Raw genomic sequence first — 15,563 nt, 5'->3', positions numbered from 1 at the left:
TAGGTTGGTGGTGGTGGCGACGGCCATTACCAGGGAGTGCAGAATTATTAGGCAAGTTGTATTTTTGAGGATTAATTTTATTATTGAACAACAACCATGTTCTCAATGAACCCAAAAAACTCATTAATATCAAAGCTGAATATTTTTGGAAGTAGTTTTTAGTTTGTTTTTAGTTTTAGCTATTTTAGGGGGATATCTGTGTGTGCAGGTGACTATTACTGTGCATAATTATTAGGCAACTTAACAAAAAACAAATATATACCCATTTCAATTATTTATTTTTACCAGTGAAACCAATATAACATCTCAACATTCACAAATATACATTTCTGACATTCAAAAACAAAACAAAAACAAATCAGTGACCAATATAGCCACCTTTCTTTGCAAGGACACTCAAAAGCCTGCCATCCATGGATTCTGTCAGTGTTTTGATCTGTTCACCATCAACATTGCGTGCAGCAGCAACCACAGCCTCCCAGACACTGTTCAGAGAGGTGTACTGTTTTCCCTCCTTGTAAATCTCACATTTGATGATGGACCACAGGTTCTCAATGGGGTTCAGATCAGGTGAACAAGGAGGCCATGTCATTAGATTTTCTTCTTTTATACCCTTTCTTGCCAGCCACGCTGTGGAGTACTTGGACGCGTGTGATGGAGAATTGTCCTGCATGAAAATCATGTTTTTCTTGAAGGATGCAGACTTCTTCCTGTACCACTGCTTGAAGAAGGTGTCTTCCAGAAACTGGCAGTAGGACTGGGAGTTGAACTTGACTCCATCCTCAACCCGAAAAGGCCCCACAAGTTCATCTTTGATGATACCAGCCCAAACCAGTACTCCACCTCCACCTTGCTGGCGTCTGAGTCGGACAGGAGCTCTCTGCCCTTTACCAATCCAGCCACGGGCCCATCCATCTGGCCCATCAAGACTCACTCTCATTTCATCAGTCCATAAAACCTTAGAAAAATCAGTCTTGAGATATTTCTTGGCCCAGTCTTGACGTTTCAGCTTGTGTGTCTTGTTCAGTGGTGGTCGTCTTTCAGCCTTTCTTACCTTGGCCATGTCTCTGAGTATTGCACACCTTGTGCTTTTGGGCACTCCAGTGATGTTGCAGCTCTGAAATATGGCCAAACTGGTGGCAAGTGGCATCTTGGCAGCTGCACGCTTGACTTTTCTCAGTTCATAGGCAGTTATTTTGCGCCTTGGTTTTTCCACACGCTTTTTGCGACCCTGTTGACTATTTTGAATGAAACGCTTGATTGTTCGATGATCACGCTTCAGAAGCTTTGCAATTTTAAGAGTGCTGCATCCCTCTGCAAGATATCTCACTATTTTTGACTTTTCTGAGCCTGTCAAGTCCTTCTTTTGACCCATTTTGCCAAAGGAAAGGAAGTTGCCTAATAATTATGCACACCTGATATAGGGTGTTGATGTCATTAGACCACACCCCTTCTCATTACAGAGATGCACATCACCTTATATGCTTAATTGGTAGTAGGCTTTCGAGCCTATACAGCTTGGAGTAAGACAACATGCATAAAGAGGATGATGTGGTCAAAATACTCATTTGCCTAATAATTCTGCACGCAGTGTATATGCATGCTCAGTGCACCAGCACTGCATCTGAGCATTTGGGACATTGCAAATCACAATTTTTTTGGGGCAAACTACAACATCTGGATTAGTCAGTGTGCAATTTAAGGTAGAAATACACCCATCATTTTCTGGGGTTTGAAAAACACTTTTTTTTTTCAAAAAACAGCATTTGCCAGATCTGCAAGTGTTATATTCAAGTTTAATATATACAGCACTCATATTCTGTTAGCAAAAAAAGACTTTTTGGGCAATCTACAACATCTGAATTAGTCAGTGTGCAATTTAAAGAGGACCTTTTACTAGAATAAAACATCTAAACTAACTATACAGACATGTAGAGCGGCGCCCAGGGATCTCCCTGCACTTACTGTTATCCCCGGGCGCTGCTCCGTTCGCCCGGCATAGCCTCCGGTATCTTCAAAGTTAGGCTCCACCCAGGGGAACCTGCCGGCGTCTCATTCTCCCATGCTGTAGCGCTGGCCAATCGCAGCGCTCAGCTCATAGCCTGAGAGGCTTTTTTTTCTCTCAGGCTATGAGCTGAGCGCTGCGATTGGCTAGCGCTACAGCATGGGAGAATGAGACGCCGGCAAGTTCCCCTAGGTGGAGCCTAACTATGAAGATACCGGAGGCTATACCGGGCGAACGGAGCGGCGCCCAGGTATAACAGTAAGTGCAGGGAGATCCCTGGGCGCCGCTCTACATGTCTGTATAGTTCGTTTAGATGTTTTATTCTAGTGAAAGGTCCTCTTTAAGCTAGAAATACACCCATCATTTTCTGGGGTTTGAAAAACACACTTATTTGACAAAAAAACACTATTTTCAGGCCTTGCAGCATCAGCATGTGTGAAATTAGAGGCTTATATACTGCTGTCAAATTCAGTTGTTAAACAAACAGTCGTTTGGGCTCCAAAAATTTAGTTGGCAGCCTTTGATGCAGATGTCATTGTGAGATACACCCTTAATACATTTGGGTTACATTCAGAGATTTTAAAATACCGCCATTTGGTGCACCAATATTGAATTCAGGCCTACAGAGGTTCAGGCCATGTGAGATACCACCTCTACATACAGGGGTTTGAATTAGGCATTTGAAATATAGCCATTTGAAATACCGTCTTTTTGTGCAAAGATATATTTACTTCAGGCCTACACTGATTCAGGGAGTTTGTGATCCACACTATACATACAGGGGTTTGAATTAGGCATTTGAAAAACAGTCATTTGAAATACATCCTTTTTGTGGAAAGATATATTTACTTTAGGCCTACACTGGTTCAGACCATGTGAGATACCCCGCTACATACAGGGGTTTGAATCAGGCATTTGAAATACAGCCATTTTGTGTAAAGATATATTTAGTTCAGGCTTACAGAGGTTCAGGCCCTCTGAGATACTACCTCTACATACAGGGGTTGGAATTAGGCATTTGAAATACAGCCATTTGAAATACAGCCATTTTGTGCAAAGATATATTTACTTCAGGCCTACAGAGGTTCAGGCCCTCTGAGATACTACCTCTACATACAGGGATTTGAATTAGCCATTTGAAATACAGTCATTTGAAATACATCCTTTTTGTGCAAAGATATATTTACTTCAGGCCTACACTGGTTCAGACCATGTGAGATACCCCCCTACATATAGGGGTTTGAATCAGGCATTTGAAATACAGCCATTTGAAGTACAGCCATTTTGTGCAAAGATACACTGATTCAGGGCGTGTGAGATCCCCCCTATACATACAGGGGTTTGAATTAGGCATTTGAAATACAGCCATTTTGTGCAAAGATATATTTACTTCAGGCCTACACTGATTCAGGGCGTGTGAGATCCCCCCTATACATACAGGGGTTTGAATTAGGCATTTGAAATACAGCCATTTTAAATACCGCCTTTTTGTGCAAAGATATATTTACTTCAGGCCTACACTGATTCAGGGCGTTTGTGATCCCCACTATACATACAGGGGTTTGAATTAGGCATTTGAAATACAGTCATTTGAAATACATCCTTTTTGTGGAAAGATATATTTACTTTAGGCCTACACTGGTTCAGACCGTGTGAGATACCCCCCAACATACAGGGGTTTGAATCAGGCATTTGAAATACAGCCATTTTGTGTAAAGATATATTTACTTCAGGCAAACAGAGGTTCAGGCCCTCTGAGATACTACCTCTACATACAGGGGTTTGAATTAGGCATTTGAAATACAGCCATTTGAAATACTGCCTTTTTGTGCAAAGATATATTTACTTCAGGCGTACACTGATTTAGGGCGTTTGTGATCCCCACTATACATACAGGGGTTTGAATAAGGCATTTGAAATACATCCTTTTTGTGGAAAGATATATTTACTTCAGACCTACACTGGTTCAGACCGTGTGAGATACCCCCCTACATACAGGGGTTTGAATCAGGCATTTGAAATACAGCCACTTGAAATACAGCCATTTTTTGTAAAGATATATTTACTTCAGACCTACAGAGGATCAGGCCCTCTGAGATACTACCTCCACATACAGGGGTTTGAATAAGGCATTTGAAATACAGCCATTTGAAATACAGCCATTTTGTGCAAAGATATATTTACTTCAGGCCTACACTGATTCAGGGCGTGTGAGATCCCCCCTATATATACAGGGGTTTGAATTAGCAATTTGAAATACAGCCATTTTAAATGCCGCTTTTTTGTGCAAAGATATATTTACTTCAGACCTACACTGATACAGGGCATTTATGATCCCCAGTATACATACAGGGGTTTGAATTAGGCATTTGAAATACAGTCATTTGAAATACATCCTTTTTGTGGAAAGATATATTTACTTTAGGCCTACACTGGTTCAGACCGTGTGAGATACCCCCCAACATACAGGGGTTTGAATCAGGCATTTGAAATACAGCCTTTTGAAAAACAGCCATTTTGTGCAAAGATATATTTACTTCAGGCCTACAGAGGTTCAGGCCCTCTGAGATACTACCGTACATACAGGGGTTTGAATTAGGCATTTGAAATACAGCCATTTTAAATACCGCCTTTTTGTGCAAAAGATATTTTTTACTTCAGGCCTACACTGATTTAGGGCGTTTGTAATCCCCACTATACATACAGGGGTTTGAATAATGCATTTGAAATACATCCTTTTTGTGGAAAGATATATTTACTTCAGACCTACACTGGTTCAGACCGTGTGAGATACCCCCCTACATACAGGGGTTTGAATAAGGCATTGGAAATACAGCCATTTGAAATACAGCCATTTTTTGTAAAGATATATTTACTTCAGGCCTACAGAGGTTCAGGCCCTCTGAGATACTACCTCTACATACAGGGGTTTGAATTAGCCATTTGAAATACAGTCATTTGAAATACATCATTTTTGTGCAAAGATATATTTACTTCAGGCCTACACTGGTTCAGACCGTGTGAGATACCCCCCTACATATAGGGGTTTGAATTAGGCATTTGAAATACAGCCATTTTATGCAAAGATATATTTACTTCAGGCCTACACTGATTCAGGGCGTTTGTGATCCCCACTATACATACAGGGGTTTGAATTAGGCATTTGAAATACAGACATTTGAAATACAGCCATTTTGTGTAAAGATATATTTACTTCAGGCAAACAGAGGTTCAGGCCCTCTGAGATACTACCTCTACATACAGGGGTTTGAATTAGGCATTTGAAATACAGCCATTTGAAATACTGCCTTTTTGTGCAAAGATATATTTACTTCAGGCGTACACTGATTTAGGGCGTTTGTGATCCCCACTATACATACAGGGGTTTGAATAGGGCATTTGAAATACATCCTTTTTGTGGAAAGATATATTTACTTCAGACCTACACTGGTTCAGACCGTGTGAGATACCCCCCTACATACAGGGGTTTGAATCAGGCATTTGAAATACAGCCACTTGAAATACAGCCATTTTTTGTAAAGATATATTTACTTCAGACCTACAGAGGATCAGGCCCTCTGAGATACTACCTCTACATACAGGGGTTTGAATTAGGCATTTGAAATACAGCCATTTGAAATACAGCCATTTTGTGCAAAGATATATTTACTTCAGGCCTACAGAGGTTCAGGCCCTCTGAGATACTACCTCTACATACAGGGGTTTGAATTAGGCATTTGAAATACAGCCATTTGAAATACAGCCATTTTGTGCAAAGATATATTTACTTCAGGCCTACACTGATTCAGGGCGTGTGAGATCCCCCCTATATATACAGGGGTTTGAATTAGCCATTTGAAATACAGCCATTTTAAATGCCGCTTTTTTGTGCAAAGATATATTTACTTCAGACCTACACTGATACAGGGCATTTATGATCCCCAGTATACATACAGGGGTTTGAATTAGGCATTTGAAATACAGTCATTTGAAATACATCCTTTTTGTGGAAAGATATATTTACTTTAGGCCTACACTGGTTCAGACCGTGTGAGATACCCCCCAACATACAGGGGTTTGAATCAGGCATTTGAAATACAGCCATTTGAAATACAGCCATTTTGTGCAAAGATATATTTACTTCAGGCCTACAGAGGTTCAGGCCCTCTGAGATACTACCGTACATACAGGGGTTTGAATTAGGCATTTGAAATACAGCCATTTTAAATACCGCCTTTTTGTGCAAAAGATATTTTTTACTTCAGGCCTACACTGATTTAGGGCGTTTGTAATCCCCACTATACATACAGGGGTTTGAATAATGCATTTGAAATACATCCTTTTTGTGGAAAGATATATTTACTTCAGACCTACACTGGTTCAGACCGTGTGAGATACCCCCCTACATACAGGGGTTTGAATAAGGCATTGGAAATACAGCCATTTGAAATACAGCCATTTTTTGTAAAGATATATTTACTTCAGGCCTACAGAGGTTCAGGCCCTCTGAGATACTACCTCTACATACAGGGGTTTGAATTATCCATTTGAAATACAGTCATTTGAAATACATCATTTTTGTGCAAAGATATATTTACTTCAGGCCTACACTGGTTCAGACCGTGTGAGATACCCCCCTACATATAGGGGTTTGAATTAGGCATTTGAAATACAGCCATTTTATGCAAAGATATATTTACTTCAGGCCTACACTGATTCAGAGCGTGTGATATCCCCTCTATACATACAGGGGTTTGAATTAGGAATTTGAAATACAGACATTTTAAATACCGCCTTTTTGTGCAAAGATATATTTACTTCAGGCCTACACTGATTCAGGGCATTTGTGATCCCCACTATAAATACAGGGGTTTGAATTAGGCATTTGAAATACAGTCATTTGAAATACATCCTTTTTGTGGAAAGATATATTTACCTCAGGCCTACACTGGTTCAGACCGTGTGAGATTCCCCCCTGCATGCAGGGGTTTGAATCAGGCATTTGAAATACAGCCATTTTGTGTAAAGATATATTTACTTCAGGCCTACAGAGGTTCAGGCCCTCTGAGATACTACCTCTACATACAGGGTTTTGAATTAGGAATTTGAAATACAGCCATTTGAAATACATCCTTTTTGTGCAAAGATATATTTACTTCAGGCCTACACTGGTTCAGACCGTGTGAGATACCCCCTACACACAGGGGTTTGAATCAGGAATTTGAAATACAGCCATTTGAAATACAGCCATTTTGTGCAAAGATATATTTACTTCAGGCTTACACTGATTCAGGGCGTTTGTGATCCCCACAATACATACAGGGGTTTGAATTAGGCATTTGAAATATAGTCATTTGAAATGCAGCCATTTGGTGCAAATAAATCTTTAATTCAAGCCTACACTGATTTAGGGCATGTGTGACCCCCCTATACATACAGGGGTTTGACTTAGCCATTTGAAATACATCCATTTGAAATACAGCCATTTGAAATACAGCCATTTTGTGCAAAGAAATCTTTAATTGAGGCCTAGTCTGATTCAGGCCGTGTGAGATACACCCTTTACATACTGTCGTTCTTTTTTACTATTAATTAAACACCCATTTAGGGCAAGATCCTAAATTAAAAAAATATGAGGAGAGCGTCAAATAAGGGACGTGGCCCAGGTCGTGGTGCTGCTGGTGGCACTCCTGTTGCAGGGAGAGTATGTGGTCGATCTGTGCCAGCTACACGCACAAGTGAAACCCCTTCCTCAGGTGCAAGTAGGCGACAAAACCTGCAGCGGTATTTGGTCGGGCCTAATGCTGCTCTACGAATGGTGAGGCCTAAACAAGTACAGGCGATAGTAGATTGGGTTGCTGACAGTGGATCCAGTTCCTTCACATTGTCTCCCACCCAGTCTCCTGCTGAAAGACCACAGTTGGCACCTGCAGCCGATGTCCATCAGTCTTTCACCTCACCCCCTTGCAAATCAGCCAAGCAGTCTGAGCCCCAAGTCATGCAGCAGTCTCTTCTGCTTTTTGATGACTCTGTTAGCAGGGGTTCCCAGCGCCATCCACCTAGCCCTGCCCCAGAAGTGGAAGAGATTGAGTGCACCGATGCCCAACCACTTATTTTTCAAGATAAGTACATGGGAGGACCATCGCAGCACATCTTGGATGATGACGAAACACAGGTGCACACTGCTGGGGCTTTTGAAAGCGTGCAGACCGACAAGGAAGTCAGGGGTGAAGACTGGCTGGAAGATGATGTGGAGGACGATGAGGTCCTCGACCCCACATGGAATCAAGGTCATGCGAGTGACCGATGTAGTTCAGAGGAAGCGGCGGTGGTCGCACAGAGCCACCAGCACAGCAGAAGAGGGAGCAGGGTGCAAAAGCGGAGCGGCCGTCCTCTAGACAGTACGCCTCCTACTGCCCACCGCAGCAAGGGACAGAGCACACCAAAGCCAGCTCCAAGGAGTTCCCTGGCGTGGCAGGTCTTCAGACAATGTGCTGACGACAAGACACGAGTGGTTTGCACGCTGTGCAATCAAAGCCTGAAGCGAGGTATAAACGTTCTCAACCTGAGCACAACCTGCATGACCAGGCATTTAAGTGCAAAGCACGAGCTGCAGTGGAGTACACACCTCAAAAACCAAGAAAGGTCTCTGGCTCCTCCTGCTTCCTCTTCCTCTTCATAGCAATGGCGTGGTCTGCCTCTATGGGCGGTACGCCACTGGTTAACAGCCAAACCAAACTCAATATTTATGGCCCTGATTCTGTAGTTTACAGAAACACCCCATATGTGGTCGTAAACTACTGTACGGGCACACGGCAGGGCGCAGAAGGAAAGGAATGCCATACAGTTTTTGGAAGGCAGATTTTGCTGGACTGTTTTTTTTTACACTATGTCCCATTTCAAGCCCCCCTGATGCACCGCTAGAGTAGAAACTCCATAAAAGTGACCCCATCTAAGAAACTACACCCCTCAAGGTATTCAAAACTGATTTTACAAACGTCGATAACCCTTTAGGTGTTCCACAAGAATTAATGGAAAATAGAGATACAATTTAAAAATTTCACTTTTTTGGCAGATTTTCCATTTTAATCTATTTTTCCCAGTAACAAAGCAAGGGTTAACAGCCAAACAAAACTCAATATTTATGGCCCTGATTCTGTAGTTAACATAAACACCCCATATGTGGTCGTAAACAGCTGTACGGGCACACGACATGGCGCAGAAGGAAAGGAATGCCATACGGTTTTTGGAAGGCATATTTTGCTGGACTGTTTTTTTGACACCATGTCCCATTTGAAGTAGAAACTCCAAAAAAGTGACCCCATTTTAGAAACTACGGGATATGGTGGCAGTATTGTTGGTACTAGTTTAGGGTACATATGATTTTTTGTTGCTCTATATTACACTTTTTGTGAGGCAAGGTAACAAGAAATAGCTGTTTTGGCACCGTTTTTATTTTTTGTTATTTACAACATTCATCCGACAGGTTATATCATGTGATATTTTTATAGACCAGGTTGTCACGGACGCTGCGATACCTAATATGTATACTTTTTTTTATTTATGTAAGTTTTACACAATGATTTCATTTTTGAAGCAAAAAAAATCATGTTTTAGTGTTTTCATAGTCTGAGAGCCATAATTTTTTCAGTTTTTGGGCGATTTTCTTAGGTAGGGTATTATTTTTGCGGGATGAGATGACTGTTTTATTGGCACTATTTTGGGGTGCGTGTGACTTTTTGATCGCTTGCTATTACACTTTTTGTGATGTAAGGTGACAAAAAATGGTTTATTTAGCACAGTTTTTACTTTTTATTTTTTACGGTATTCATCTGAGGGGTTAGGTCATGTGATATATTTATAGAGCCGGTCGACACAGACATGACGATACCTAATATATATACTTTTTTTTTTTCCCTATCTCTTACCAATTTTTTTTATCTTTATTTGGGGAAAATGACGTTTTTGTTTATTTTTACTTGAAACTTTAAATTTTTTGGGGGGAAAACTTTCTTTTTTCAACTTTTATTTTCACTTTATTTTTTGTCCCACTTTAGGACTTGAACTTTTGGGGGTCTAATCCCTTTACAATGCATTCCAATGCTTCTGTATTGGAATGCATTGGCTGTATGAGTAATACTGTGTGTATTACTCATACAGCTTCCGGCCTGTGAGATCCAGGCGCTGGATCTCACAGGCTCGTCACCGGAAGGCAGCGCGATTCCTTCTTTAGGCATCGCGCTGCCTTCCATGCCATCGGGTCCCCCCTATAGCCGCATGGGGACCCGATGGCACCACCCGCCGCAACCACAAGTAAAAGCCGCAAAACCCCCAGCGCATTTAGCCAAGTTGCCTGCTCAATGATTTGAGCAGGCACCTTGTTCCGATCACCGCCCGCCGGGCAGCGGTGATCGGAAATACACATGTCGTACCGGTACGTCCTTAAGTACCAGGACAACATGCCGTACCGGTACGTCATGTGTCCTGAATAGGTTAAACATATTTATTTGACCTGTATTTGTACTGGCCTTCAGTAAAATTGATATCCAATGACCGTCTAATATACCTCCAGCCACATAATCACTTGATTTTTTTCTGTCCGGTGAATGCCTAATGTTTGTGGCCTGTACTCCCATGGCCTAAAATTAAATGGCCCCTGACTAAAATACATATTTTTTGTGGGAATTTTTGTCATTGATCCCCCTCTGGTATGTCACTCTCCATGTTGTAGGACAATTTGTGCACTACTTGTAAGTAAGTTGGTGGCTGCAATAATGACCTGAAGGTTTTTCAGGTTCGCCTGCCATGAAAGTGAATGGGGCCCGCCGCAAACTTGAGGTTTTTGTTCGCGCGTTCGCTAATCGTCCCGGCCGATGTTCATCCATCACTACTCTCAACCTCTTACAGGGTCAGGTGCCTGAGCTTTAGGTTCCTAGTCTGTAATTATACCGTGAAGATGTGTTATCCTGTCTGACTACCCATGTACTAAACTTCTGCCTGACAACTAACTGTGATTCTCCACTAGCCGCCCTGACCTTAGCCTGTTTCTTGTATTGACCCATCGCCGCCTGCCCTGACTTCGGACTTGTTTTTTCGATATGTTTATACACTTCCTGCCCTTATCTTGGCATGTCTCCTGACTAAAAATATATTATGACTCTTTAGTGCTTCACACTGTAGTTTCTGCACCCTGTGGATCAGCTGCCAACTACACCGGAACTATCTCAAAAGGTAGTCACCTGCTGGCTCCTCTGCAGTAAAAACCAGATCCTTGTACAGGTGTTAAAGGGTGAAAAACAGGGGAATGTCTGGATAACGTCCTTAGAGATAGCCGAAAGCCAAACTGGTTACTTGGTACAGTGGGTACACACCCACTGCCCATGACAACCATTTTCAAGAGTTTCCTACAGAGAAAACAGCTTACATGGCCAAGACATTCGTTTTTAAGAAAAGGTCTGCAGACCGAAGATGCAGATTGCCACAGCACCTCTCTCCCAGGTACAGTGCCTGGCTAACCTCTAAGAATATTCACTTGAAGGTACCCTCCTACAATTTCGATCTTTGCTTTTTGGGTTCATTTGAGGTATTGAGACAAGTTGTGACTACAACCATCTCTTTGCATCCCCAACTATTTCCATGTGTCCCATCTCACACCCTTTGTGCTCAGTCGCTACTCCAGATCCTTTGTCTCTGATCCGGATACATTCGGTCCTGAGTATGAGTTTGAGGTGAGGAGCATCCTGTATGTGAAAAGAGTTGGAAGGAGAACCTACTATTTGGTAGACTGCAAGGGTTTTGCTTCACAGGAGAGATATTGGCAACCTGCTATGAACATTAATGGGGTCATTTATCAAAGTGGTGTAAAGTAGAACAGGTTTAGTTGCCCATAGCAACCAATCCGATTCCACCTTTCATTTTCCAAAGTAGCTGTCAAAAATGAAAGGTGGTATCTGATTGGTTGTTATGGGTAACTAAGTCAGTTCTACTTTACACCAGTTTGATAAGTTCTTCTAAAAAAAAAATTCTCAGACCAGGCTAAAAAAAGAGAAGATGTAAGAGGGGGTACTAATATGGAGGCACTGGGCACAACTGCTGCAGTGCTCACCTGCACAGTGACACTTACTCCTTGAAGTCTGAGGCTTGTACAGCCTCTCTCTGCTTCACCATCACCTTAAGGTATTTAGAGCACCTTCTCCTGTGGGATGGTGTCCGAGCAATAGGTTCTAGTTCTCTAGTGTCCTGCAAAGGTGTGCTGTTTTATTGTTTGCCTGCCCATGTACCAACCCCCACCTGTTTTTGGATTTGAATCTTTGCTGCCTGACTTAACGTTTGCCTGTTTCTCGTATTGTGCTGCCTGCCTTGACCTCAGACTGTTTACCGGATTGCACATACTCAGCATGCCCCTACCTTGGTCTATCCCTGACTAAAGTTTTGTCTGACCGCTAAGTGTTTCACAACAGTCTCCCTTGACCGCCAAGGATCACCAGTCTACAGAACAGAGTCAGCTCCTGGAGGCAGCACCCTGCATTAGAATCCAGATCCCTGTACATGGGCTAAAAAATGAAGACCCCGGGCTGCCAGAATAATGTCCTTAGGATCAGCCTCAAACTAAATCTGTTCAGTAGGCACAGCAAATCCACATCCAATTTGTACTTACAGTTCTGCTTTGGTTAGTAACTGGGGTCTTGAGTAGGAGAATCTTCCATTAGGACATCCACATGCCATACTACTCTGTTATAGTAAATTAACAAAATAATTTAAAAGTGAATGGAACACTGGTACCCACAAGCAATGATGTACTGCAGTTTTGTAATCCTTAATTATTAAAAAAATTGAAAGGCTATCTTAATTTCCAGCACATCAGTTAATTTTTATACCAATAGACTATTGTTTTACTGATATTCATCATATTATCAAATCACACTTCCATCCATGGCCTGTACAGTACATGGAGTTTAGGATAATCTGAACCGAATAGCCAATTGAATTTGTAAATTTAGTCTCACTGAATTGCTGACAGCTTTTTAACATTTTGCTGTGATGTTCCTTAGCAATAGGCTACAAGTTGTCTGGGGACATTCACCATATTTTTTGTAAGTCAGATTGTACTCTGTTGTCATGGTGAGAAAGAAATCCAATCAAAAACATATTAAATCAGAACTAACAAGTCTCAACTAGATTTAACTTATACGTTTACATTTTGTTTAGTTGCTTCTTGTACTCCATTCACTTTTTTTGTCTGTACTTTCTTTAGTCCTACTGGGAATATCTCAGTTGTGAAGAAAACAGTGGACAAGTTGTTGAAAGGATATGACATCCGCCTGCGGCCAGACTTTGGAGGTGAGTAAAAACCATTGCTTAAAAATAAATATAAAAAAATAACTAATAAGACTGAAAGGAACACAAAGATGCTCTAAAGGCTGATGGATATGATGTCTCAAATCATGTTATTGAATAGCATTTTTCATGTGCAGTGTGTTACTATGCTTGTTATATAGTAGGTGGATATTAAAAAGTATCTGTCTTTATCTGACTTGTTTATCACTTTTTTCTTGGTTCATTTGTAAAAAGTCCCTGTTAGCAGAAATGTCATGTTGCTCAATGTTTACTTTGTATACGTAAGAAAGCATATGAGCAAAGGGTTTAAAGGGTTCGTATAATATTGTATGGGTGACATTTGCTGGGTTGGGTTCACATCACATTGTTGCCACCCATTTAACGTATACAAGATATGTATAAGTTAATGGATGCCTCAGGCTGATACCATACAGTGGCATCTGTTCATTAGTTCCATTGTAAAAATAAAAGTATGTGTTTTTTCCCACACTCTGCAGAATACAAAAGCTTTGTGCTACACTTTTGTATGTTTTTTCCCCAACATATACGTTAAAAAATGGCAAAAACATCATGTGAACCCACCCTAAGAGGTGAATGCATTAACAATGGTGTTTCTTACACCAGTCTTCAAAACAAACCCTGCTTAAGAGGTAGTAATTTTGGCGCATCTTCAAGAGTTCTGTGCACCAGAAAACGAAATCTACTATAAGAAGGGAGCTGGCATAGACTTCAAGTGTAATGTACACGCATATTAGTAAATGTGTCAGGCCAAGGGTGACCTGCCAATGCCCATCCACTTGTGGTCATGCAGGTGGAATACTGGTGGAAGGAAGGTACAGTCAGGTCCATAAATATTGGGACATCGACACATTTGTAACATTTTGGGTTCTATACACCATCACAATGGATTTGAAATGAAACAAACAAGATGTGCTTTAACTGCAGACTGTCAGCTTTAATTTGAGGGTATTTACATCCAAATCAGGTGAACGGTGTAGGAATTACAACAGTTTGCATATGTGCCTCCCACTTGTTAAGGGACCAAAAGTAATGGGACAATTGGCTTCTCAGCTGTTCCATGGCCAGGTGTATGTTATTCCCTCATTATCCCAATTACAATGAGCAGATAAAAGGTCCAGAGTTCATTTCAAGTGTGCTATTTGCATTTGGAATCTGTCGCTGTCAACTCTCAAGATGAGACCGAAAGAGCTGTCACTATCAGTGAAGCAAGCCATCATTAGGCTGAAAAAAAAAAAACAAACCCATCAGAAAGATTAAAAAAAACATTAGGCGTGGCCAAAGCAACGGTTTGGAACATTGTTAAAAAGAAGGAACGCCCCGGTAAGCTCAGCAACACCAAAAGACCGGGAAGACCACGGAAAACCACTGTGGTGGATGACCAAAGAATTCTTTCCCTGGTGAAGAAAACACCCTTCACAACAGTGATTTGATTTATTCTTTACAGATATACCATGACCTGGATAAATAAGAACCTTCACAGAGACATCTAAAAAAGCCTTCACAGTTCTGGAACAACATCCTATGGACAGATGAGACCAAGATCAAGTTGTACCAGAGTGATGGGAAGAGAAGAGTATGGAGAAGGAAAGGAACTGCTCATGATCCTAAGCATACCACCTTATTAGTGAAGCATGGTGGTGGTAGTGTCATGGCGTGGGCATGTATGGCTGCCAATGGAACTGGCTCTCTTGTATTTATTGATGATGTGACTGCTGACAAAAGCAGCAGGATGAATTCTGAAGTGTTTCATATTCAGCTCATATTCAGCCAAATGCTTCAGAACTCATTGGACGGCGCTTCACAGTGCAGATGGACAATGACCCAAAGCATACTGCAAAAGCAACCAAAGAGTTTTTTAAGGGAAAGAAGTGGAATGTTATTCAATGGCCAAGTCAATCACCTGACCTAAATCCGATTGAGCATGCATTTCACTTGCTGAAGACAAAACTGAAGGGGAAATGCCCCAAGAACAAGCAGGAACTGAAGACAGTTGCAGTAGAGGCCTGGCAGAGCAACACCAGGGATGAAACCTAGCTTCTGGTGATGTCTATGCGTTCCAGACTTCAGGCTGTAATTGACTGCAAAGAATTTGCAACCAAGTATTAAAAAGTGAAAGTTTGATTTATGATTATTATTCTGTCCCATTACTTTTGGCACATATGCAAACTGTTGTAATTCCTACACCGTTCACCTGATTTGG

The 15,563-nt window shown here is 41.5% G+C and overlaps 1 protein-coding gene across 1 annotated transcript in view; it reads left to right on the top strand.

The window, feature by feature from the left end:
• The window catches only part of LOC121009451 (gamma-aminobutyric acid receptor subunit beta-4), a 465,957-nt gene that overhangs the window by 94,615 nt on the left and 355,779 nt on the right, over window positions 1–15,563 (top strand). The window contains exon 3 of the mRNA XM_040442566.1: window positions 13,260–13,345. Within this exon, the coding sequence (XP_040298500.1) occupies window positions 13,260–13,345 (86 nt within the window). The remainder of the gene's footprint in view (window positions 1–13,259; window positions 13,346–15,563) is intronic.

Source organism: Bufo bufo, chromosome 8 (genome assembly GCF_905171765.1).
Source record: "Bufo bufo chromosome 8, aBufBuf1.1, whole genome shotgun sequence".
In the NCBI taxonomy this organism is placed as follows: Eukaryota; Metazoa; Chordata; class Amphibia; order Anura; family Bufonidae; genus Bufo; species Bufo bufo.
This window is presented reverse-complemented; position numbering and strand designations above follow the sequence as displayed.